Source organism: Rhipicephalus microplus, chromosome 3 (assembly GCF_043290135.1).
Source record: "Rhipicephalus microplus isolate Deutch F79 chromosome 3, USDA_Rmic, whole genome shotgun sequence".
Taxonomy (NCBI): Eukaryota; Metazoa; Arthropoda; class Arachnida; order Ixodida; family Ixodidae; genus Rhipicephalus; species Rhipicephalus microplus.
In genome coordinates, this window is record NC_134702.1 from 207,596,827 (window position 1) to 207,623,193 (window position 26,367).

Here is a 26,367-nt window from a genome sequence, read left to right on the forward strand (position 1 = left end):
ACCGCATTACCCTTAGTACCCGCACGTAGGGGAAAGAAATAAATAGTTAGATGCAGATATCACAGTTGGGGAAGTACGGGTAGCGTTACAAGATCTACACCATAGCACGGCACCGGGAGCAGACCACATTTGATTCACGACACACGACACACTCGATTCACGACACAATTCTATCTTTCCCATTCTAAATCGGCGCACTTATTCTGCCAGCGAAACAGGCAAGGACGAAGATAGGACGGAGCTGTTATTTGATTGATTTCGAATTCACCACACACACCAAGCCTGGAAAGCAGGAGTTCTACCGCACAGCCACGCTTAAATCACTCAGCCAGGATTTAAGAGCTCCGATGCTGGAACTGTTGCACAGACTTTCATTCCAAACCAGTTATGCCACAATGTCTTCTAGTCTCCTTTTCATGGAGACCAGCTGGGTATTGAGACGCACTCCGCAAGACCCCAGTAAAGTTTACATGGAATACCCCAACACCATACGACGCCCATGCATTAAACTGAACTGGTTAGAGGTAATTTCCATTCTGCATCGAACCCTTTCCTGCCTGATAGTATATGTGAAACGAAAATACATGTTAAGAAAAATATTTGTGAATAACAATATCGGACGTTAACTTGTGAGGTTTGTGGTGGACAGGTATGCTAAACAAAAAAGGGAGACGTGTGCCTTGTCTCAAACACATCGCTATGAGTTTAATGAGACAATGGTGCCATAGTTATGTGCGTAAATTTGAGTGCAATAACGTCAAATTTGTGCAGTGCAATGCATTTCTCTAAAGATATGTTTAGTTAGTGTTGTATCTTGATAACTTGATATATTTTTGTAAAGACCCATAAAAGCTTCGTTTCACTTGGATTCCCACTTGCGCGTTGAATCTACCCAATTTTCATTATATGGTCACAGGAAAGCATTTTATATTGCCAATGAATTATGGAAAATTTTTGTAGACGCGCCGTCCGTTCAGTGGCATGCTTGGCCGGAAATTGTTCACTAGGTGCAGAGTGCCGTCAGAAGTTTCTTCAGCTTGTAGATGACGGAAGACTTCCAGCTGCAACAGATAAAAACCAGTGGCTCATAAAAGCTAGCATTCTAAAAACGACAGTTTTTGTATTTTTGTGAAGTATACTGTGTGTCCTTGACATTGAACTAGGATAGAAAGCATAGGTTCCTTGGTTGATCAACGTACTTTTATTGCAATTTCGCGGACATCCCCGTTTCTCGGCTTCTCAGCCATTATTTTTGAACATGAAACTAGTATGACATACAGATGCTCTTTCTTTTCGGGAGCCTGATAGAAGCATCATTTTTTTTTCAAAATAAGATTATGCAAATATGTAACATACAGCGTTACTCTCAAGCTAACATAAATAGTCACGTGCTTCTAAAATAGCTGCTTCTGGAATAACATCACTGTCGAGAGTCAAATGCACGTCGTTTAACACACAGCTTTTCTACCAAGAGCGTTTAGACAAGTAATCGTTTGCATTGTGTGGGGCACGAAATAAAGCAGTGAAATAACTGCATTGATGTTTTTCATGACTTTTACTTCTTGCATCCACGTAGCTATACAAAAGAAACGTTACACGGTAATGTGAAAACCTAAATCTAAAATGACTTGCTATTGAGTCTTACGAAACGAATGTACAACAAATAAATGCAGAAAAAAAAGCGACGGGCAGAAAATATCATACGACACACAAAATATTTACGTGTTGTTATGGCGCCTCAGATATGCGCAATGTTTTTTTTAATTGACACTCGCACAACTATGAACGCCAAAACTTGTGCAATATTGGTGGGCGCAGTGAATGGGGTTGGCTGGACGATGCCGTTTGAAGTATCGTTAGGGTGGACAAACAGACAAATGTACAGACAGACAGACAGACAGACAGACAGACAGACAGACAGACCAAAATGTTTTCGTGGAAGCTCCCCAAGAAGGACTATTGTTTAGAAAACGAATTGGCTCAAATCTACATATTATACTGTAATTATTGTCTAAAGACGAGTCTTGCATACGGAGAGAGTGAACAAAACGTTTATTTGATGCTCTGCGCAACAAAATCGGTGAATGGTATTCTGAAGGCGCTGCGTTAGAGTGACTCGAACGTGTATCAGAGGCGAACAAGCGCATCTAGGCACGTTAGACACGAGCGCCATCTGGCAGTTATCTTCGAAAACGAAGGCGTGCGCGACCGCGGAGAAAGATACACACCACTCTCGGAGGTGATAAGGTGTAGAATGCAAAGCGACGGACAGGTGCCACAACCGTGTCGTCGTAGCAAAGCGTTGGAAACACCTTCTTGAGCGTCGCGTGGCACTGTCAGCGCAGCGCGATAAGCGCTTCAGTCCTTAGAGTTACTTGTGTGTGTTTCTTCTAGTATAAATGCAGACATAGAAAACATAGACGTGTTGTTATGGCGCTTCAGATATGCGCAATATTTGCTTTTCTTTTCATTGACAATCGCACAACTATAAAGGCTAAATATTGAGCAATACTGGTGGGCGCTGCGAATAGAGTTGGCCGTTTGGTGCCGTTTGGGGTATCGTTAGGGCGGACAATAGGCAAAAGTACAGGCAGACAGACAGATAAAATTTTGCAGTCGATGGTCTCCAAGAGAGACTATCGTCTTTAAAAAGCAGCATATCCACGGAGTGAGTGATGATATGTTGCGAAGAAGGATGCCTGCGTATGAGGGATTCGCACGAGAGAGAAATCCCCGGAGGAGAGGCCAGGATGCCGTATCACGGCACAACGACGTCACGGGTTACTGTGTCGACGCGACCTATTCGCGGGGATCGTTTCTCCGACAGGCCAAACGATACCCGTGCAGCGGGGGATGTAGTGGAACTTTGGTTGGGTCTCTAGCCAGCTTTTAGCTATCTCTCCTGCAGTGCACGCGGCGGCGGTGGTTGTTCCAAATTACGCTCCGTACTTGCGTGCACCGGGATGGTAAAAAAATGAACGATGAAGCAACTTTTTAAATATGATAGTCTTTCCTGGGGACCTTCGACAGAAAATTTTTGGTCAGTCTGTCTGAGCGTATGTATGTATGTCTGTCTGTATGTCTGTATGTATGTCTGTATGTCTGTCTCTACATCTGTCTGTCCGCCCTAACGATACCTCAAACGGCAACAAACGGCCAACCCCATCCGCAGCGCCCACTAATAATGCTTAAGGTTTAGCGTTCATAGCTGTGCGATTGTCAATTAAAAAGGAAATATTGCGCATATCTGTGGCGCCACAACAATGCTTCGATGTTTTGCATGTCTGCCTTTTTACTAGAACAGGCACACACTAGTAACTCCAAGGAATGTAGCGTTTATCGCACTCTGCTGACAGTGCACCGCGATGCTCAAAAAGGGGTTTCCAATGCTTTGCTACGATGTCACGGTGGTGGCATCTGCATGTCGCTGTGCGTTCTACATCTTATCACCTCCGAGATTTGCGCGCATCTTTTTCTGCGAGCTGCATGCCTTCGTTTTCGAAGATAACTGCCAGATGGCGCTTGCGTCTAACGTGGCTCGATGCGCTCGTTCGCCAACGCTACACGCTCGAGGCAATCTAACGCAGCGCCTCCAGAATACCATACACCAATTTTCTTGCGCAGAACATCAAATAAACGTTTTCTTCACTCTCTCCAGACGCAAGACCAACGTCTTCTGACGACATTTGCGGTGTATGATGCAGATTTGGAACCATTCTTTTTTTCTTTTTCTTGAGGAAGAATAGTCTCGCTTGTGGAACATCTTTTCTGATGACTATGGTAACACAAACCTAAACATTGGTGTGTGGAAGACGATAGTCAAGCAGATGATGGAGCGCTACCTTCTCTATGAAGTGATATTTAGTCAAGTTTTACAGTGGTTATTCTGATAAGAATTGTGACATCGTCTGGTTTTGTTGTTGTTACTGGCCACACCGCGGTGGTCCAGTGACTAAGGTACTCGGCTGCTTACCCGCAGGTCACGGGATCAAATCACGGCTGCGGCGGCTCCATTTCCAATGGAGGCGGAAATGTTGTAGGCCCGTGTGCTCAAATTTCGGTGCACGTTAAAGAACGCCAGGTGGTCGAAACTTCTGGAGCCCTCCACTACAGCGTCTCTCATAATCATATGGTGGTTTTGGGACGTTAAACCCCACATATCAATCAATAAATTGTTTATTTTACTACTGCTGCTACTACTGTGTTCGTTCAGCATGATGGAGATGTCTTAAATTAGAATGAATTTTTAACGGGCCTCTTTATTCAAGATTAGATTAATATAATATTGTATAGGCAGACCTAGAATCCGAGAGCTGCTTTTTATATTCAGAATCATGACCAACTTCGCATTTTACTTTATCGGCTGCACTGATGCATCAGAATCCTAGGCTGAGTTCACGTAGTGAAGACAGAAGTTGTCTTTAATACCTTGTGCTGCGAAATTAGAATGAGACGCTTGTACAGACAATTGCCAAATATTATACGCTAGATTCCTTTCATTCTCTGTTGTTGAAATGAGAGAAATGCTATGATAGCATAATTCCTTCGTTCACAGAAAGCCAACCGACATCGAAAGATACTGAAAATCCTATCTTCTGTCTCAATAGTAGTATTTGACGAGACAAAGAGGCTGTGAGCAATTTAGTAGTCTAAAAAAAAAGAAAAGCCGTTGTCCTTGACGCTGCCCGTAAGGGCGCTTTGGGCGAGTTCATTTTAGCAAAAAAAAAAGAAAAGCTTGTGGGGGTGAGTCAAACCAAAGGTAACGCCGCGTCTGCATTCCACAAAAAAAAGACATAAGCAAGAAAGTTTGTGAAAGCAGCAAAGCGGCAGGGGAAAGGGGGCGGGGAACTGGAACTTCCCTAAAACCACATTAGCACTTTTCTCACCCAAGAAACACTAGCTCTTTCCTCCTTCTTCAGTCAAGACACAACGCAGCTTTGAACCCCCCCTCCCTCCAAGACGAAAGCATGCCTATATCTATGGCTGAGGGGTAAAAAAATACTTCAGTGCTCCAGCTCCATTGTATGGGGGAGGCTCTGGCAACGCTTATCTCCCACACCGTTTGCCTCGTCCGTGTGAGTGAGGGTCATTTGGGGGGGAGCTTATCCTCGCCTGTTGACGTCATTAGGCTCCGCCTTTATTCCTTGTGTATTTCTAACTCGTGTGAATCCCGCTGTACATCCGTCGTGCGATGTGCATCCGTCCGTCCGTCTGTGCATCCATCTGTGCGTTCGTTCAAGCGTCCGTCCGTCCGCATGATTGATTGATATGTGGGGTTTAACGTCCCGAAAACACTATATGATTATGAGAGATGCCGTAGTGGAGGGCTCCGGAAGTTTCGACCACCTGGCGTTCTTTAACGTGCACCCAAATCTGAGCACACGGGCCTACAACATTTCCGCCTCCATCCGAAATGCAGCCGCCGCAGCCGGGATTCGGACATGCGCCCTGCTGGTCAGCAGCCAAGTACCTTAGCCACTAGACCACCGCGGTGGGGCATCCGTCCGTCCACACCTCGATATCCTGCCGACGAGCACAAACTGCAGTGACCTTCTGCAGCCGACGCTCCTCGTCATCGTCATCCATGCTCCGGCATGCAGCATGATCCGGCAAGCACACTTGTGTGCCAACAATCCAGGAAAATGAAAGATAACGGGCGCGCCGGCGGAGCCCCACGCAACCCGTGCAGTAGCCAATCGGAGAGCACCTGCCCCGCCAACGCCATCTAGAGCACCTTTGTAGGCATTCATTCAGCACATCTACTTTATTCACACAAGTTCATCATCATGACTGGTCGTCATCTTCATCTGCAGTGGGAACTTGGCTTGCCTGGGTTCTGTGCCTTGGGTGTGGTCACATCAGAGTGTCTTCTGGACCTAATAAAGGTTGTCTTCACCGTTGCATCACAAGCGGTGCAGTGTGCTCTGCGATCTTCCGTCCTCTACCAGCCTGCTCTACCTCCTGGAGATCCGCTCAGGTCATCGTCTCTTTCAGGTGTACAGTAACAACCGGCGCTTCTGCGTCTACCTCCATGGCACGGGCTACCACGGCCTATCCATCGTGGATTATCCCCGCGCACCATCGTGATCCGCCCACATTCTCCGGACTTCGAGGTGAATATGTGGATGATTGGTTCAACCAGTTAAATCAAGTGAGTTCAACTAACAACTTGGATGATCCTTCCAAGCTTTGCCGCGTTTCTTTCTATATGACAGGCGTAGCGAAAACATGGTTTTTCAATCATAAAACAGACATCACAGACTGGACACATTTCAAGCAGCGATTTCGCCAAATCTTCGGCACCCCGGCGGTTCGTTCAGCCCTCGCGAAGAAGACACTGGACGCTCGCAAGCACCAATGCTGTGAGTCTTACACCTCGTACATAGAGCATGTGCTTGCTCTCTTTCATGGTGTCAGCACGTCCATGTCCGAATGAGAGAGGGTTTGGCATCCATTGAAAGGGATCGGCACGGTCACGTTCAGTGCCGTGGTCATACAAAACCCGTCCACAGTTACAGACGTGGTTGCCACGTGCCAACGCCTAGGAGAATTTGAGTCCAAATGGCTGCCGCCAGACAGCCCTGAAAACATCACCACGACCGATGCCTCATTGCGTGCTATGATCCGGGTGATTACACGGGAAGAGCTGCAATGTTTCGGCCTCTCAGTGACACCGAATCCACATGCCCCGTCCAACACTCTTCTGCGCAACGTTATCAAAACGAGTTGGCGTTCATGACCGGGTCAGCGTATGTAGACTCTCCGGTACCTCGAGTTCAGCCGACGTATGTTTAAGTCCTCGTTGGTTCACCACCCGTGGTACAATCTATGCCTGCACACTCGACACCTGTTCCGCTGGCTTCGATAACTTCGAGTGCATATAACCAGCCCTTTCAACCACCATAGGGGCCACGTCGTCCGAACTGTTATTACTGCAGCCATCGGGGCCACATTGCACGCTTCTGTCGGAAGTGTCAGTAGGACGAGCGTCGTGAATTCAACCACTACGGACGGGATGATGGGACAAGCGGGTCCCATCATCCCGCGGGTCCCATTACCCCTTCACCGCTCCACATACCCGTTGCGACCTGTCTCGCAATTCACCAACCAACGCCCGGAAAACTAACCTATGTAGCGTTTAGAGGAAAAGCTTCATCGAATAAAAAAACACAAAAAACTCCATTGCGTCTATACATTACGATATCTGTTTTAATAGAAGGTGTGCACGTCGATGCTTCAATAGACACTAGTGCTTGTTTATCTGTGATTGGTCGTTCCTTGTGCTCACGTCTGCCACCCCTTAACCACCCCTTAGGATGAACCTACACTGCTCGCTGCTCGAAGGGACACCATTAGACCAGCCGCTATGTGCACTGCTCGTGTTTTTATTGCTGGTCTTCTCCATTTTGAACAATTCGCCGTGTTGAGTTCGTGTGCCCACCAGCTTATTATAGGCTGGGATTTTCTGTCTACGGCAAACGCTTCCATCTGCTGTAGAGAAAATGTTGTTTGTATGATGGAAACTGACTATGCCATTTATGCGGAAGCAAGCCCGTTCGCTTGCTAGCTGCGGGAGATACCGAGCTACCACCTGGTCGTCAGCGAATAGTTACCATCGCTTCTAACGTGATCGACTCTAGTGACGTGTTTGTCTAACCATCTGCACGCTGTCTCGCAGGAGGTATATACCTTGTTTCAGGTCTAGTGTGGTTCCACAATGGCTCCGGACTTCTCTACGCTTGAAATCAGACATCTGAGAAAATTCTCATTTCTAAAGGCAGCACAATGGCTTGCGTTGCCGAATCCAAGCCTGTCTGTTGTGACGCTTATGCCAGCGTGCTCTGACCGTCCTTCTATCAGACGTCCATCATGCGTTTCTGTTCTCGATGCGACTATTAGTCCAGAGCTGACCTCTTCACAGACAGATAAGTTGCTAGCCTTGCTACAAAAGCATAGCAAATTGATGCCCTTTCCTCATTTCTGGTACTCTAATCGATGGTTGTCATGCATCGTATCCAGACCGATGGCACTCGCATCGTACGCCGTCGACCATATCGCGTCTTTTCATCCAAGCGTGAGGCCATTGAAAAAAAATGTAGCCGATATGCTGCAGCAGAGCATCATACGTCCCTCCACGAGTCCTTGGTTATCCCCTGTTGTTTTGGTATGAAAAATAGATGGCTCCGTGCGATTTTGCATAGACTACAGGGCACTCAATAGGATTACCCGCGAGGATGTTTGCCTCATGTCGCGCATAGACGATGCTTTGGATTCACTGCTGGGTGCCGAGTACTTCGTAAGCCTAGACCTGCGTTCGGGTTACTGGCAATTACCCATGCACGAGGACGACAAAAAAATTGTTTTCAACACCAGATGTGCTGTACGACGTTGCAACCACATTAAAGCTCGTATGTCGTCTCTGTTATTTGAAATATTCTACCAACGTATCTCCGGGAATCGCTTTGGTAAGGACCTCGACGAACATGGCAACATAGGAGAGCTCCGGGCATCTGAACGCCCTATGTCCTTCGATATTGACGTGGATGGTGTCCAATAGATTTCGCAGCGAAGAGACAACGCCTGAGGACTTTACTGCCTTGAGCGTTCAAAGGTTTGACTCTCGATGATCTTCTTGTTTTCAAAGCGGTCTTTTAGAAAGGTGATGGCGCCTTCGTACGACTGCTCCATGGCTTGAATGCTGTCGATGGCCTTCAATAACTGTCTAGTCATAAGCCTCTCCAAATAGTGGAACCGTTTGATGTTCGATAGGCTGGGGCTTTCGTGAACCGCGTGCTGAAACATATCTCAGAAAGGTTGCCACTGCGTTAGGCTTCTGTTGAAGTGAAGCAGCTCAAGTTTAGGCAGAAGAGAGCCTACAAGCCTATATATCATCTGATCGCCAAAGGCACGGCTACATGCAGGGACGATACTTTCGTTTGCGATGTTCGTTGCCGCATTGTCGCAGATCCTGGACGTCGACGCCTTCAGCTCCTTCATGTGGTGACTCCGCATCACCAGCGTAGCAGCAGCGTTGTCTTCAAACTCTGCTACGGAGGCATAATCTTTTCAGACTTGGTCGTCGGTGAAGTGTGCTTCGAGTTCTAAGCTGAGCCCCTGCAGGACTTCGTTGCATGCCTTCAGCTGGTCACGCATCACACGAAGATCCGATGAGGCGAACTGGTTGGAGTCGATCAGTTGCCGTGCTTCGTTCCCTAAAGGCGTGTACAGAGCTTGCTGAGCCGTTCGTTTGCATTTGATGCGCTTCGTATTCGTTGCGAGCGAAGTACTTGCGTCGGATCGCCTGAATGGCAGAGTCCCGAGTTTCTAAGCACCATAAAATGTAGAATAAAAGGTATCTTCACCAATACAGTGAGCGAAACAAAGGTTTATTGATTCGTTGATATAAGCATCGCGTTCAACGTCCGGCAAACGCTCGTTCCAGCGCACACCAGCCACGAGCTCCCCTTTCGAGCCCACACTTCGTTGTCCTATTCCTTGAATAACATATTCAACACCTCCCTTCCAACTTTCAGGTGACACTCCGCGTTCTGCATTATTATTGCTCACCATCACACGGTGAATCCCTCAACCTTCACGCACGCAGCAAGACCACCACAACCATTGTGGTGTGTACATCCACTGGAAGCCCTGACAAACATCCCTAGAATTCCAATAAAAAAACAATAGTCAAATGTGGTCCTAAAACAAACAACACTACTATTTCTGCCTGAGGAACACAGTGGACGCATTCACATTCACACGGATGGGTTGGTTACTTCAGCAATCTCAGCAGGCTCAGTGGTACTTTCGGAGAAAGTCGTCAAAACAAAGTTCACAATATTGTATCTGACATCATGAACAGCTGCAGAACTTTGCGCCTTCGGTGCTGCTCCGGAATTCCTAGTTAAAGAACCACCTCAGAAATGGTCAACCTCTTCCCATTCCAAAGCAGCCCTTCAGGGCATTACCTCCTCATATCGTCATGTACCGAATGAACAGATATTCGCTGATATAAAACTGCTTCACCACCGGGCTATAGAAAAGCAGCGTGGTGTAGCGAATCAACGGATGCCAGGCCACTGTGGCATCAACGAAAACAACCATGCGGATTAGGCAGTCCGATCTGCTCATGATAATGCCCCTTGTGCAGCTATTCCGTTATCAAGAACGGCTGCCGCTACACGACTACGATCACTTGCACTAGAAAGACGCTCGCTCAGTGAAATTCGATGGCATAACTATAGTCCGTCTTCATAAATTGGACCCAAATCTACAGCTATATCTTCCATCGGGTCTAACCGGAGCTGAAGAGACGCTTTTGTGCCATGTGTGGCTCGGAGTAACCTTTACGGATGCTTATTGGTTTCAATTGGAAATGGCCAGCAGCCTGACACTCTGGCTGCGCAGAAACAATTTTCTTTCTTCTATGCGAGTGTCCTTGCTTGAATGCGCCAAGAAGAAACATTCGAAAGGTCTAGATAGACTTCACAATCGCACTTGTCGGAAGAGAGTTTTAGGACACTGACCGAGACCGTCCTCAGCACACAAGGCATTGAGAGCTTCTTGCGGGCAAGTGGTCTTAGAGATTTAATAGTGTCATCGATCGCACTGTTGACCTTCTTTCCTTTTTTGCTTTAAAACGGCTGTTTTATGTCATGTTTTATTCCCCTCACCTCGTTCCCCAGCAAAGTGGAACCAGCCGGTTTGAGAACTGGCTAACTTTCCTGCCCTTACTTTTCCCTTCATCCTGCTTCTCCTCATCGACCACTGATTGCGCTGCCTCGGATGTTATGATGTCTTTCAAAACTAGTCCTTTGAGTTTCTTGCTGATAACATGTCGAAGTTAAAAAATCACAATCACTTGCACAGGCTAAGAATGCTCAGCGTTACAAACAACGCTTCTGATGGGAACAGCAAGACAGTGATGCTAGCTTGAGTGGAATGCTTCACTGAAGCCATCTGAGACGAGTAGAATGTGCAAGCTGTGCACTTGATGACAGGGCCGTTCTTCAGATACAGCTGGAAATAGGCCAGGTGTTCTTAAAAGGCTTAAACAGAGCTTTTTTATATCGAGCAGTTGTCATTTGATTTACATTACTTTTTCCCTGTTTTTCCTGTGCGAAACTTCGCAAACGCGTACTTGGACAGCTGGTTCTACTGAAGGCTACATTACTATTGGTGTGGAATATTTAAAGCACGCAGCTTTGCAGAACACCCAGCCACTCACCTGTGATTCGCTCACTTTCTCGTAGTTCTTTAGCACAGCCCAGATGACCGCCTCCGCACAAGGTGGCGTTGTGAGAGAGCCTCGGTAGAAGTAGGACAAAGACGGCTTCTGTGGTAGAAGGTCTGCAAGGGAAGCGAACTGAGACAGCCGCACTTGCCTGTCCGCTTGCTTATTCATTCGACGAATGGCTTTGATGACACTTCCCAGAGCCCGGTTGCCGCGCTTTTCGATCTGCAGCAGTGCCGATATTGAGCCTAAGAAAAAAGCTTCGTAAGAACGGTTTAATTATTAACGGACACATTCTTTCCTCCATGCTGATAATTGGACCAATATAGACATGCTTAGTAGCGTTACTTAAAAAACGTGGCGGAAAACAAAGATCTACAAGAAAAAATTACCAAAAAATTATGCCAAGAAAAAACAGAAAGAACGCCGAAATCGGCACTTCCAGCGCTGCTTGGCCTACTTTCTTTTCTGGTGTTCTTTTTGTCTTGGCTCTTCTCGATTTTAGCCTTGCACCGCATGTTTCATGTAACGAAGACTTGCCCAACATAGTGGGCTGTCGGCACTTAGCCGCGTCAAACCTCAGTGTATATAGGCAACAACAATGGTAACGAGTTGTCCTGCCAACAATGACGCGTGGCCACGTCAAATGACAGATGACGTTGTTAATAGGTCAGATTACCATATCATAATCGGCCAATCGCCGAAAAGCCTACAATAAGATCGAGACCATCAATTACTGGAAAACGGTGCGAGCAAAAGTCACACTTTGCACTGGAAGGGCGAAGCGAGTCCCAGGCACCGGCGTGGCTTAGTGGTACAATACTGGGCTAGCACGTAGCCGACCCGAGTTTGATCCCCATGGTGTGCACAGCAGTGTTTTTCATTTACTCAGTTTTTTTCTTATTTCGTGCAATAATGGTTACGGACACCTGCAGCGGCGGACAACTGCGGCGCCAGGTGTGACACGTGTTGTGATCTCACAACTGATTCCGCTGTAAAAAGGAAAACAGAGAGAGAAGATAAAAACGAAAAAGAACGACCAATAGAAAAATAGAGAATGGAGCAAAAACGCCAGGTCTTCGCGGAAGACGCAGCATGGTCACAGCGAAAGCTAGAAAAGTGGCTTTTCAGAGCATTTTTCGTTGGATAACTGCACCAGACACACTTGCTGAATACCCACAACGGTAGTAATTATATAATTTATGGGTAGTAGGCCAGCACTCGCTATGCTATCCTTCGTCATTCTCCTGATGAGCATGGTATCCCGCAAACGCTTGCAAGGCATTTTGTGGCAATTGTTGATGCAGTAACTGACGGAGATGACGAAATATGCCTGAAGTGGTTATGTGCCACAGTCATCATAGGTGATCAAGAACAAGCTTTTCTAATGGGTTTGAGCATTGAACGAACCGCTCGTTACGCTATTCACATTGTGTGACGCCTGGTTGTTTTTTTTTGCTGTTCTAAAACACTTCGTTACTGACAATAACGCGATTCCTATCGTGATATCAAGCCTGTCTAAGGAAATTTTGCGAACAAGTACGAAACACTGTCATGGCTCAGTGGTAGAAAAGTGGGCTGGCACGCAGTGGACCCGGGCGCGAGGCCCACTGCGTCCTTGGTTTTAAGTTTTTTTTTGTCCTATTTTGTGCGATACTGGTTACGGACGCCATAGGTGGCGACGGACAACTACGGCGCCACGCGTTGCCCGAGCTGTAAACAGGCAAAAAGAGTGCGAAAAAGAACAAAATACATAGTGAGAGAAAGTGTGATAATCACAAGATCAACAGGTGAAGTGCCTCAGACTGGCTGGCCGACGTTTCGATACGAAGACCAATCTTTTTCAAAGGCACCGTGTCATCCTCGGCGTGTTAGTTTTAAAGGGGTTAATGGTGACGTCATCTCTTGATGGTGGCGCATGTTCCTGTTGATTATCGCCGTCTAGAAAGCAAAATACTATCAAGCATAAGAGTGCAGTCCTTGCTTCACTTCAAGTCAGGTGGTAGTAATTCAAAAGTGTTCTCTGAGAGTGTTTCTCTACTCTCTTAGAACAATTTCGAATCGCTACCACCTGGCTTGAAGTGAAGCGAGGACTGCATTCGTCTGCTTGATGCTATTTCGCTTTTCAGACAGCGACCACGATCAGGGACACGCGCCACCACCATGAGATGACGTCACCACTAACCACTTTAAAAGTAACACGCCAAGGATGACATCACGCCTTTGAAAAAAGATAGGTCCTTCAGTTGAAACGTCGGCCAACCTGTCTGAGGCACTTCTTCTGTTCATCTTTTTATTATACCACGACGTTGTTTTCATCTGTCGGCTCCCATCAAGATTTTGGATAGTGAGAGAAGTAAAGATCAAAACACTGTGAAGAAACGCAAATAGAAATAAAAAAACAGGACTTTAGAAAAGAAATAAAAAGTTTGGATAAACATAAACCAGGTAGGATGCCGAGCTCCCCTCTTTTGTAAGGCTTGGCACTACTTGAGGTGAAGATGCCTCATTTTTACTTGTATCCTTACATACCACGCCTAATGAACTGCTCATATGTCTATTTTCAGATTGATATTCATATTCGCTTACTAAGCTGCTATAGAACCTGTCCTGCTAAGTTACGCCGTACAAAAACTCCAGGTAGTGCGTATTTTCAACTGCTTACCTTGAAAAGAACGGCAACAACTAGAAGGCCGTCAGGGTGCTCGTATGCCTCTTCTGTGCTGTCGTATAAAGTGTTGAAGTGTACCAGGTGCATCTAAAACAAGATGGACAAAGAGACAGGGAGCGTAGTTAGGCTAGCGTGAACATAGACGAAAACGAACAGGTATTCGCGATTCCAAATTAGCGCTCGACCCCTAATTGCCACGGCTGGAAACGCCCCTAACAGGTTCACCCTTGAGAGGAAATATGCTGTACCACGTTTCGCGCGTTGAGAAGCCGCTGCACAGTTCCTTCATTCTCGCCACGCCACACGCCCGAGCCCGAAAAGTTGAAAGCAGTGTCCAAGGACCATTGAATTGAGCCCCAACGCGTCAGCGTGGCGGAAAAGATGGCAACTTATTGTTCTGTCCCTTTCCAGAGGGTGCAGACAAAGCGTGACAGAGAACAGCGTAGATGAGAAAGTTGCGCATTAGAAAGAAGGTGATGGGCATTACTGTGGTGTGTTGTTTTGTTCTGAGTTATTCGTTCATGACGAGCTAGTTCTATCGGTGTGCACACAATTATTTAGCGTGTGCATTGATGTCAATATTTGGACATGTAAGCGTGGCATATAGCTCCGTTTATTTTCCGCGTATACTTGGATTCTGCGCAAGTTGTAGTGCTACCCTTTCTCAAATTCGGGTGCTGTAAATTTCCGCCCAAAAAATTCTCGATTTAGTATATGTGTGTATACAAGTGCACAAAAGCATGCGCGAATGTACATATAGAATGGGTGTACCTCAACGAGAAAGACTTCTCGCTACACTACTGTATGTTTCTTCTGCGTGAACTGCGTAGTGAAACCTGAAACATATTTATTATCCACGAACGTACGGTGTTTATGTCTGCGTTGCTCTGCGATCTCTACAGACGCGGTGCTGTGCTCTCATTGAATGCGGCGCACTGACAGTTTAAGTTCGTCAGTATGCTGTTATCACCAGCCGGTGTTCGAAGTGTACCGCCACAACAGATAGCGGGCGCAAGCTGCGTCCGCCAAGCTGGATGTCACGTAATGTTTGTGAGTGTATGTTATTAGCCATCGGAATAACCGGCAGGAGGGTTTGTCGCCCGTACCCTTCAGTGCGCCTGTACGATTCCCTTCTTTCTTTCGCCGACGCTTCACGAATGCGGGCTGTGTCTCGACATATTGTCAGAATCGGGTTTTCGTCAGCTATCTTTGTGTAAAGCAGACGCCGTGTAAAGCAGCGTCTTAAGGAATGGAAAACAAGCCTGAGACTGTGATCTCAGTTCTTCAGCAGCCACTATCGCTGGACTTTGAAAAGACGTCAGAGTGGCCGGAGTGAATCGACCTCTTCGATAATACCGCTTCACCAAAGCCCTCAACGAACGCTCCGGAGAAGCTCCAGGTTGTTGCTGTGTGAGGGCAGCCATAAGATGAGTGGATTAGGCAAGTTTGTGGCTGAAATGCCGTGGAAAGCGGAAACTGTCCGTCAAACTTTGTTGTAAGTACACTAGGTGACGCCCTTTTGAGGCTGCCAGCCTTGGAGGCCTTAGGCATTGTGAAATTTGCCGACTCGCTGACAGCAGATCAGAAGCAATATGAAGTACTTTTTCCGCACGCCGATTGTAGCCAAGGGACAATTCCACGAGAGTACACTATAAGGCTACAGCCTGGGGCTATCCCACATGCCGAAACCGTCCCGCGGAGAGTGCCGATTCCACTCATAGGCAAGTAATAAAAGAGATCGAGACACTAGTGCGCATGGGGATAATTAGAAAAGTAGACGGCCCCACTGAGTGGTGTGCCGGAATCGTGCTGGTCACGAAGCAGTCGGGAGAGCTAAGAGTGTGCGTAGAGCTCACGAAACTAAATAAGTGCGTTGTTCGTTAACGCTTTACGTTGCCTACAATAGACCAAGCTCTGGGATTTCTGGCAGGTGCTAAATGATTCTCCAAGCTTGACGCCTTCTCGGTGTTTTACCAAATTTGTCTAAGTGAGGACTCCGAAGTGCGAACTACGTTCTTGACTTCTTTCGGTGGGCACTGTTTAACCCGACTTCCATTCAGAATAACGTCCGCTCTGGAATAATTTCGGAAAAGAAAGTCCAAAATTCTATGTGGCCTGCCAGGCGTTGTCAACGTCATGGGTGATATTTTAGTGTTCGGCGAAACGAAAGCCCAACAGGATGAACGTCTAATTAAGGTTCTTTCACGCTCAGCTAGTTCCAACGTGACCCTGAAGAAATAAAAATGCGTGTTTGGTGTTAATTATGTGCGATTTCTTGGACATATTTTGAAGGGGAGCGGAATTAGGCCAGATCCAGCTAAGGTCAGTGCTATCAAAAATCTCAGCGCACCGCAAAGTGTCACCGAAGTAAGAAGCTTACTCGGCATGGCCAATTACTTGGGACTCGCCTGCCTTGTTTGGCACACACTACGGCCCCGATGCGGGCTGTTTTACGGCAAAATAGTGAATGGGTTTGGGGGTGCGACCAAAAAATTCTTAAATGACCTGAAAGAGCTAATGTGTTGCAAAGTGTATGTCCATGTATGGCGCAACGCTTCCATCAGTTCTGTCAGCGGACGCCTCCTCTTTCGGATTGGGAGCGGTTCTTTTTCAGATGCAGAAAACGGGTCAACATAGCCAATGGCTTTTGCGTCTCGCTCCCTTACAAATGCTGAGTGACGATACTACCAGGTAGAAAAAGAAGCGCTGGCACTGGCATGGGCTGCCGAAAGATTTGACGAGTACATTCATGACCTCAATGTCGTCTTTCAAACGGATCACAAGCCTTTGGTATCTCTATTGGACCAGCAGGCCATTGACGACATGCCATCCCGAATTCAACGATTCAGGCTAAGCCTTATGTGATATCTGTTCAGTGTCCAGTACGTGCCAGGTAAATCGCTTATCACAGCTGACACACTATCACATTTACCGGTGGCACTCAGAGATGGCGAAAAAACGTCGAGTGTATCAGACGTCACAGCGTATTCTAAGACATGTTTGCTGGAATTTGGAACGGGGGAAATTTTTTTTGCTCCGAAAGAAAGAGTGTCAAATGAGAGACCACATTTGCAAATGGTCGCACAGGCTGTCACAAACCAGTTGGCCCAGAAAACCCACTGTTTCTTCGTTCATGGTTCCATACTGGCACGATAGAGCGTGCCTCAACATCATTGGTGGTCTCTTGTTGAAAGAAACGAGGCTTGTAATCCCGCAACCTTTACGGGCGAAAGTGCTGCGCAAACTGCGCGATGGGCATCAGGGCATCGGTCGATGTCGCAGGGTGGCTAGAGGTTTGGTTTGGTGGCCTGGATTGAGCACCGAACTGGCCCAGTTCGTGAACCAGTGTGATGTTTGCGCACAACATGCGCCGCAACACACTGAGCCCATGATAGCGACCGTGACCCCTTCATTCTCTTGGGAGAAGGTTGGGGTGGATTTATGCGAGATCAAAGATCAGGCCTACCTTTTCGTGGTTGATTATTTTTTGCGCAACCCCGAGATTGATATTCTTCCTTCCACACAATCTGGCGTTGTAATTGAAAGACTGAAAAGCATTTTTCCAAAGCATGGAAACCCCGAGTCCGTTGTGACCGATCATGGTCCTCAGTTTGTAGCCACTGACTTTGAACACTTCGCTAGGGCTTATGGGTTCCGCCATGTCACCGCAAATCCAAGACAACCGCAGTGCAACGCGGAAGTTGAAAGAATGGTTCAGACGATTAAGCACCTCATTTTAAAGTCCAAAGACCCTTACCTCGTACTGTTGGCGACTGCCGGAGTACTTGGAGTGAGTCCTGCGGAAATACTAATGGGTAGGAGACTCAAGACAAGAGTTTCAATGCTACCTCCTCTCCAAAACCCAAGACAAAGCAGCCTGAGAGTAGCAGGGGCCACTGACCAAGAGGTCAGGAAGCGGCAGTGCCATTATTACAACCAGCGCCACCGCGCCAGGCCACTTCCCAAGTTGAAAGTAGGGGACCGGGTGTGGATGACTGACTTGAAACGCAAGGCCACAGCCCTTGCACTAACGTCGCAACCCCGTTCATACGTGGTGCGTACAGACGACGGGGTTGATCTCCGTATTGGTAGGAAGCGCAGCCACTATTACACAGAACACACAACACAATAATAATGTGATATAGTGGCTGCACTTCCTACCAAGATTGATTCATAGCAACTGGCCCAATACAATTGTTCATTGATTTCCGTAGGAACAGGAGAAGGCTTAACCGCCTACCTAGAGAACGTGCAAGCACAGAAACCTTTAAGTTTCCAGTGAATTAAGCGCAGCCAGGCGCTGCACAGTCAGTCAACGGCACTGATATTCACAGTAACCAGGGGTCACTCAACAGTAGTCCAAATGAAACGGGAAACGGGGACATTTCCGCGCAGGCGAGTGCTGCTCCATTGGATGGTAGCACAGGCGAATGCAACAGACGCAGTGCCTCGAACTGGTGACGTAGCCAATGGTGACTTTGCACGCACAGTAACGAGATACGGTATAGTGGTGAAGAAGCCCATAGGGCTTTGTAATGAGGAGTAGCTCTCTGCCGTGTTGTTCTTTTGGCGGAATTGTTTTTGTTTGTGTAATGTATATTTTTTACCTCCGTGGTGCACGTCAATGTGAAATCGGTATGTGCTGTTATCACCCGCCGGTGTTCGAAGTGTACCGCCACAACAGATAGCGTGCTCAAGCTACGTCGGCCAAGCTGTATGTCACGTTATGTTTGTGCATGTATAATATTAACCATTCGGAATAAACGGCAGGGGTTTCTTCGTCCATACCCTTCAGCGCGGCTGTATGATTCCCTTTTTGCTTGCGCCGACACTTCGCGCATGTGGGCTGTGTCTCGACAGTCAGCTCAACAAAAATTTGACGAAGTGCAAAACGCTATAGTCCCAGCTTTTGGAGCGTTCGAGTAGCGGGCGCGTCGCTTGCTTCCTTTACAACTCAGTGCAGCGCCATGTCTGTTGAAGCAGGCTTGTTCCCGAGTCGTTCATTTTCGTTCATTTATCATCATTCTCTAGAACAACCAATCACGAGTTCCTGGAAGCCAAATAAGGTTGATTAAACATGAATTTACCTTGACTATTTATGAGTTTCTTATAGTAATATTAGTTTTACCAAGGTCACACGGCTGATATTTTTGTTCGGGGACAGAGGAAGGGTCAAATACACTGTACATAAGTTTGTGCGTGCGCAGCAGGCTTGAAATGTGTGGTCTTGTGTGCTTGCTTGTGTAGATTACGTTAGCAGTGTTGTATCTTTTACAAAAAAAATAACTACATACGTTGCTCGTTACACAAACAAAAGAAATAAAACGCAGCATATTCACAGAGTGGATGACGAGTGGGGTGAAGCGCATGAGGGTTCTGTCGCTAAAACGTGAACCATCCGCAAATATCGCCCGCTACATGATCAGAGACGTCACAAACACTGTATATATTCATTCAAAAATTTTATTTTTCGGAAGTGGTAGCTACACGTCGCTACCGTTCCCTCTCATTATGGCAGCTTTATGGTCGGTGAGATGGTGGATCTGTGATGGGGCGTACTGGGATGTTTGCAAGGACAAAGTAGTGGGCAGTTTGCAAAGGTGAAACTATAAGCGGCCACGTACACAACAGATTGACACAGTGGGAGAATCTGTGGTTTTCTAATGTGCACCTGGATACAGGTACACGACCATCCTGCATTTTATATTAATACTTCTCAACAGTATTTGCTTTATGGTTGATAGATTGATATGTGGGGTTTAACGTCCCAAAACCACCATATGATTATGAGAGACGCCGTAGTGGAAGGCTCCGGAAATTTCGACCACCTGGGGTTATTTAACGTGCACCCAAATCTGAGCACACGGGCCTACGCCATTTCCGCCTCCATCGGAAATGCAGCCGCCGCAGCCGGGATTTGAACCCGCGACCTGCGGGTCAGCAGCCGAGTACCTTAGCCACTAGACCACCGCGGCGGGGAGTTGCTTTATGGTCAATGAAATGAAATGGAATGGAAGGCGTAGCGGAATGTTTGCAAGGACGAAGTAGTGGGCAGTTTGAGCAGGTGGAACAATAGGTGGTCACGTTCATACAAGGGATGGACAGACCCGCGCCTTTAGGAGCTTCTCTTCTAAAAGGAATGTGTTACTGCTCTAAGTTGCCTACAAAAAAAGGTAACGCGGTACCGTTACCGTTACTGAAAAAAAATGGCAGATCCCACGCACAGTGCGAATCGATTATATGCGAAGCACATCGTTAGGTCGTGGAGGTAGATGATGCCCTACATGACTTCCGTGGCGTGATTATCAAGTTTAGATGTGTCGTTTGCCTTCGTCATTTATTCGCGTCACGTGATACCAAATTTAGTATATGTGGAGCAAGCGAAATGGCTGCGAGCATGCTATAAGCGTGGTATGTTGTTATGTTCTCACGTGTCAAGCCTGTCAAGATTATCATGTTTGCATCAATCATAAATTTTGTCATCCATTGACGTCACGTGAAACCAAATTTGGTATATGTGGAGTTAGCAAAACGGCCGCGAGCGCATCATAAAGCACCCAATATACTCGAACGCAGAGTTTACGCGCGCGCACGCAGCCCGACGGCACTCGGTGCAAAATGCGACATGCTGAATTTCGTGCCGATGCGTTACCCAGACAACACTGCATCTCCCTGTTTTCGCAACAGAAGGACGCCGGACGTGCTGAAACGCGGCATGTGTCAAAGCAACGCAGCGCGGCGCGCGCCTGGGAGTACATGGCAGGACCGGTGCCTGCTTGGCAATGCCGGTGTGACTCGACGACGAAAACGTCGGTGAGCCCGCGCACCACGTCACGTCGAAATGTATCGGCGCCTTGACTGTGGCATGTAGTCACGTTCTCATGAGACACGCATCTCATGATTATCATGTTTACACCAGTTACAGTCCTTCGTCATCCACTGGCGTCATGTAATATGAAATTTAGCATATGTAAAGCTAGAGAAACGGCCGCGAGCGCATCATGAGTGTGGCATGTAGTCATGATAATACATGACACGCATCTCATGTTTATCATGTTTGCACCATTATCATACCTTCGTCATCCATTAACGTCCCGTAATACAAATTTTGGTATAAGTGAGGCTAGTGAAACGGCCGCCAGCGCATCATGATCGTGGCATGTAGTCATGTTCTTACATGACACTCATCTCCTCAATATCATTTTCGCATGACTCACATACCTTCTCCATCTATACATGTACCGTAATAGCAAAATCGGTATATGGAACGCTAGTGAAACGCCCACGTGTGCATCGTGAGCTTGGCACGTCATGTTGTTATATAATATGCATGTTATGATTTTGATGTTAGGGTCTGTCACTTGTGTTCGCCATGCAGTCTTGTCATACCATACCAGTTTTGCAACATGCCATGTGAACGAAACCACCGCAAGAGCTGCAGCAGCATGAAGTGTAAATTATGACATTCATGACATTCATGTCATGATTTTCATGTTTTGACTAGTCAAGTCTGTTCTTCATATATACAGTCATGTTATGCCATTCCAAGTTCGGTATCAATACAATTATTGAAACGGCTAAGAGAGCTAAAAGTCGTAGGCGGCTAGATAGATAGATCGATAGATCGATCGATAGATAGATAGATAGATAGATAGATAGATAGATAGATAGACAGATAGATAGATAGATAGATAGATAGATAGATAGATAGATAGATAGATAGATAGATAGATAGATAGATAGATAGATAGATAGACAGACAGATAGATAGATAGATAGATAGATAGATAGATAGATAGATAGATAGATAGATAGATAGATAGATAGATAGATAGATAGATAGATAGATAGATAGATAAATACGCGCAATGTCACCGAAGTTCGCTAAAAATGCTTTGAATTTAAAAAAGTAATTGACGTTAGCTCTGCCGGTACAAAGCAATGATATGTTTTAATGTATTTGTACAGCAACCTGCATTAATACTTTATATCTCGAATATATTGACACACCTCGATGGGCGCATGAAGAGGACGAGGTCGAAGCGGTCTGGCTCACGAGCAGCTCGGTCTCCGGTTTCTGGCTCTGAGCTGTACCTATCACAACCATTTCCTGTAAATAAACGCGTTCCATCGTCACAGTTGTGGTGGAAGGTGCTGGGTAAGCCAGCTACTGTCAAGCGAGACCGGAGAGCAGCCGTCTACTAACGACGGAACCGCAAGAGCACGAGCTTCGCCGCAGCCGTCGACTAGCGGGCTTGCCACCACTACCTCAAGATATGAACTTGGACGGAGACATCCAGCAGCCGGTCGCGAGGGCGCCGTCTTTCCACTACCGAGAGCCACGCACATTTACAGGAAAACCTGGCGATGACGTTGAAGAATGGCTCAGCCACTATCAACGGGTGAGCCGAGCCAATGGCTGGAATGCGGCCAGCCAGTTGTCCCACGTGGGTCTATTTCTCGACTGCAGTGCTTTAGTGTGGTTCGAGAATCACGAAGACACCTTGACAACATGGGACCAGTTTATGGAGGAGATCAAGAAGTGCTTTGGCGACCCTGCGACGAAGAAGAAACGTGCAGAGCAAATGTTGTCGCAGAGAGCTCAAGCTTATGGTGAGACATGCAGAACCTACATTGAGGAGGTACTGAAACTGTGCAAGTGTGTGGACGCCAACATGACGGAAGAGGACAAGGTGGGCCACATTCTCAAAGGAATTGCGGAAGACGTCTACCACTTCCTTATCGGCAAGGAGAGTCTTGAGTCTGTGGCCGATGTGATTGGGCACTGCCGAACGTTTGAGGCCCTGAAGACTCGCCGCATCACTACGAAGTTCGGACGCCTGGCCAATGTTACGACCGTCGCCACTGTCGATGTGTGCCAAGACTCCGTGCCTACCGACCTTTCGTCAACGATTCGCCTCATTGTACGTGAGGAACTTCGTCGTCACCTTTACGCGCCCTTGAACGCCCGAGAACCACCGTGCGATGCACCGTCCACAAGTATCAATGCTACGAGTTTCGAGGAGCGCAGCTATCCCAACCGCGGTCCTCAGCTAAGGGCTCCACCACCGACGTCTTCTTATGTAGAGCCGCCTTATGCTCCCCACAGTCGTTACGGCTACAACAGCCATCCACCTCCTTTTGCGTCTCAGTGGGAACAGAGCGCCGCGTACCCTCAACATCCAGCGACGTTCCCTATGCCCCGTGAACGGCCCGTCTGCTACCAGTGCGGTGTTCGTGGACATATCGCCCGATTTTGCCCAATGCGACGTAATCCACGTTCGACATTCCCTCAGAGATCCGCGACGTTTGCACAACGAAGCCAACGGCCTGACTACACCTACTGGCCCCCCAACCCAACTGACGAGCGGCACGCCTACCAGCCGATCAACCGGAGTGATTCGCCCGGATCTGTGCGCAGCTTAACGCCGCCCACCACCCGTCCACCTCGGTCACCATCTCCACGGCGCCGGTCACGAATTTCGTCTCCGCCACCGGGAAACTAGCCAGCGCGGCCGACGGAGGTGAGGTCGCTGGACGTACCGATTTTCATCAAAGAATGCCTCCACCAGTTTCTATGCTTCAGAATAAGGTTTAAGAGTACTGAACGCTGGGCGAGTTGGTAAATCATCACTACAAAACTGCGCGAAAAATCGACAAGCTTCGTGTGCTTGTGTGTGTGCCTTCTCTGTTTCTTGTCGATTTTTCGCGCAGTTTTGTAGTGAGAATAAGGTTCATGTACTTGTTGACGACGTTCCCACGATGGCATTGATAGACACTGGCGCAAGTGTTTCCGTGATGAGTTTAGTTTTTAAGCAACGACTGGGCCGTAAGGTTATGTTTCACTGGGACAAACCTGCCACATTTCGGGCAGTGAGCGGCGCATTCTTGCGTCCTGTCGGCGTCTGCACTGCGTCTGTTAGTGTTGCCGGTAAAACGTTCAAGGCGGAATTCACAGTACTGGCTCAATCAACGCACGACGTTATACTTGGCATAGACTTTTTGCGAGAGTGTCGTGCGACCGTGGATTGTGGAGCAGGTGAGGTTCTGTTGTCTACTCTCGCCCAGCAGCCTGATTGTGAGAAAGGTAACCTCACTGTAGCTAAAGATGTACTTCTGCCAGCGTGGTCCACGGCCAGCGTACAAGTGACCACTTCGGAAACCAACTCGAGTTTGAATTCACGTGACATAGTGATTGAGCCGTTGCCGGTAGCTTGTCTCAAGAAAAACATCTTTGTACCACGATGCATTGTATCTCTCGCAGACGAGACGGCTCAATTATGGGTGATAAACAGCTCACCCGAGTCGGTTGTACTACCGGCTGGTATGCGCCTTGCCCTGTTCGAAAAGCAGAGCAGCACCTGCATTGGAGCTTTAAGCGATCTTGAAAAGGCGGGTCCGGAGACTTCTGGTATGGAAGCTGAATTTTCAAAAATGGTTAGCAAGTCCATTTCCTCGCAGAAGCGCAAAGACCTGGTTGCACTGCTGGCGAGACATGCTAAAGTATTTGATTTTGCACGGAAGGTGCCTAGGGCTCAGATACCGACCACGCGCGCTCGTCACAAGATCGATACTGGCTCTGCTCATCCTCTCCGACAAAAGCCCTATCGCGTGTCCGTGTCCGAACGCAAAGTTATTGCTGAACAAGTTGGCGAGATGCTAGCCACTGGTGTAATTCAAGAATCGTCAAGTCCGTGGGCTGCACCTGTTATTTTGGTAAAGAAAAAAGACGGGTCCTGGAGGTTCTGTGTTGATTATCGGCGTCTCAATTCTATAACCAAGAAGGACGTGTACCCCCTCCCCCGCATTGATGACGTAATTGACTGCCTTCATTCAGCTTCCTACTTTTCTTCGGTAGACTTGCGATCCGGGTATTGGCAGATTCCCATGGATCCAGTTGATAAAGAGAAGACGGCTTTTGTAACGCCAGACGGTCTATTTGAATTTAATGTTATGCCGTTCGGCTTGTGTAATGCTCCGGCAACATTTGAACGCTATATGGATACCGTCTTGAGAGGCCTTAAATGGGAAATTTGTTTATGTTACCTGGACGATGTGGTTATTTTTGGACGAACTTTTGAGGAACATAATCATCGCCTTGACGTTGTTCTAACATGTTTGGAGAAAGCCGCCTTGACACTGAACTCAAAAAAATGTCGTTTCGGTGAACGGCAAACACTGGTTTTAGGACACCTTGTGGACAAAGCTGGTGTTAGGCCGGACCCGCAGAAAGTGGACGCCGTCAGCAAGTTCAAGCAGCCACAGTCTATCCGCGAGCTGCGAAGCTTTCTGGGCCTATGCTCTTATTTTCGCCGCTTTGTGCCTAATTTTGCTGAAAAGGCCCAGCCACTGACTGACTTGCTGCGCAAGGACGTCCCTTTCCACTGGACACCAAATTGTGAGTCAGCGTTTAAGCAACTCAAGTTCGCTCTCACTTCCGGGCCAATACTATGCCACCTCGATCCCTCTGCTTCCACGGAAATCCACACCGATGCCAGTGGAGTTGGTCTCGGCGCGGTGCTTATTCAACGACACAACAATGCTGAACACGTCGTCGCCTATGCAAGCCGGTCCCTGAGCAAGGCAGAGCGTAATTATACGGTTACCGAACTGGAGTGCCTCGCCGTCGTTTTCGCCGTACACAAGTTTCGCCCCTACATCTACGGTCGTCGTTTCTCAGTCATCACCGATCATCACTCTCTTTGCTGGTTGGTGAGCCTACGTGATCCATCTGGTCGACTTGCGCGATGGGCCATACGGTTACAAGAATTTGACTTCACGGTCCGCTACAAGAGCGGTAATCGCCACGCAGACGCTGACTGCCTGTCACGGCTTCCTCTACCAACGACCGAGTGTGAAGCTGATAATTTTGACGATTTTATCACAGCTATCGACTCTCATTTTCCTGACATCGCGGCTTTCCGGACAGCACAGCACGAGGATCATTGCTTAGATCACCTGTTTGCCTCCGCGAATGACCCTGCCAGTTCAAGCTCTTTTGTAGTTCATGACGCCGTCCTTTACAAGAAGAATTATTCTGGCCAAGGCGCCCGTCTGCTTCTGGTAGTTCCACGCACTCTACGTCCCCAAATTTTTCGGTTCTGCCATGACAACGCAACCAGTGGGCACATGGGCTTCGCCAGAACGTTTCATCGCATCCAGCAAAGGTTTTACTGGCCCAAGATGCGACGCGACACAGAAAAATACGTAGCGGGTTGCGAACAATGTCAACGTCACAAGCGTCCCACGACTACATCACCCGGACTTCTCCATCCCGTACCACCTCCTAGCTCTCCCTTCGAGATTGTTGGTGTCGACCTTCTAGGTCCGTTTCCGCGTTCAGCCAGTGCCAATCGATGGGTCATCGTGTGCGTCGACCACCTGACGCGCTACGCAGAAACTGCGGCTATACCTACTGCAACAGCCTTTCACGTGTCGCAGTTTATGCTTCGGCATATCATTC

The 26,367-nt window shown here is 47.7% G+C and overlaps 1 protein-coding gene across 1 annotated transcript in view; it reads right to left on the reverse strand.

Moving 5' to 3' along the window:
* Nucleotides 1–678: 678 nt before the first annotated feature.
* The window catches only part of LOC142803488 (carbonic anhydrase 7-like), a 52,947-nt gene continuing 27,258 nt past the window's right edge, over nucleotides 679–26,367 (reverse strand). Inside the window, exons 5-7 of the mRNA XM_075888603.1 lie at nucleotides 13,899–13,991; nucleotides 11,228–11,458; nucleotides 679–1,061 (exon numbers count right to left, since the gene is read on the reverse strand). Coding sequence (XP_075744718.1) covers nucleotides 942–1,061; nucleotides 11,228–11,458; nucleotides 13,899–13,991 — 444 coding nt within the window. The 3' untranslated portion in view covers nucleotides 679–941. The remainder of the gene's footprint in view (nucleotides 1,062–11,227; nucleotides 11,459–13,898; nucleotides 13,992–26,367) is intronic.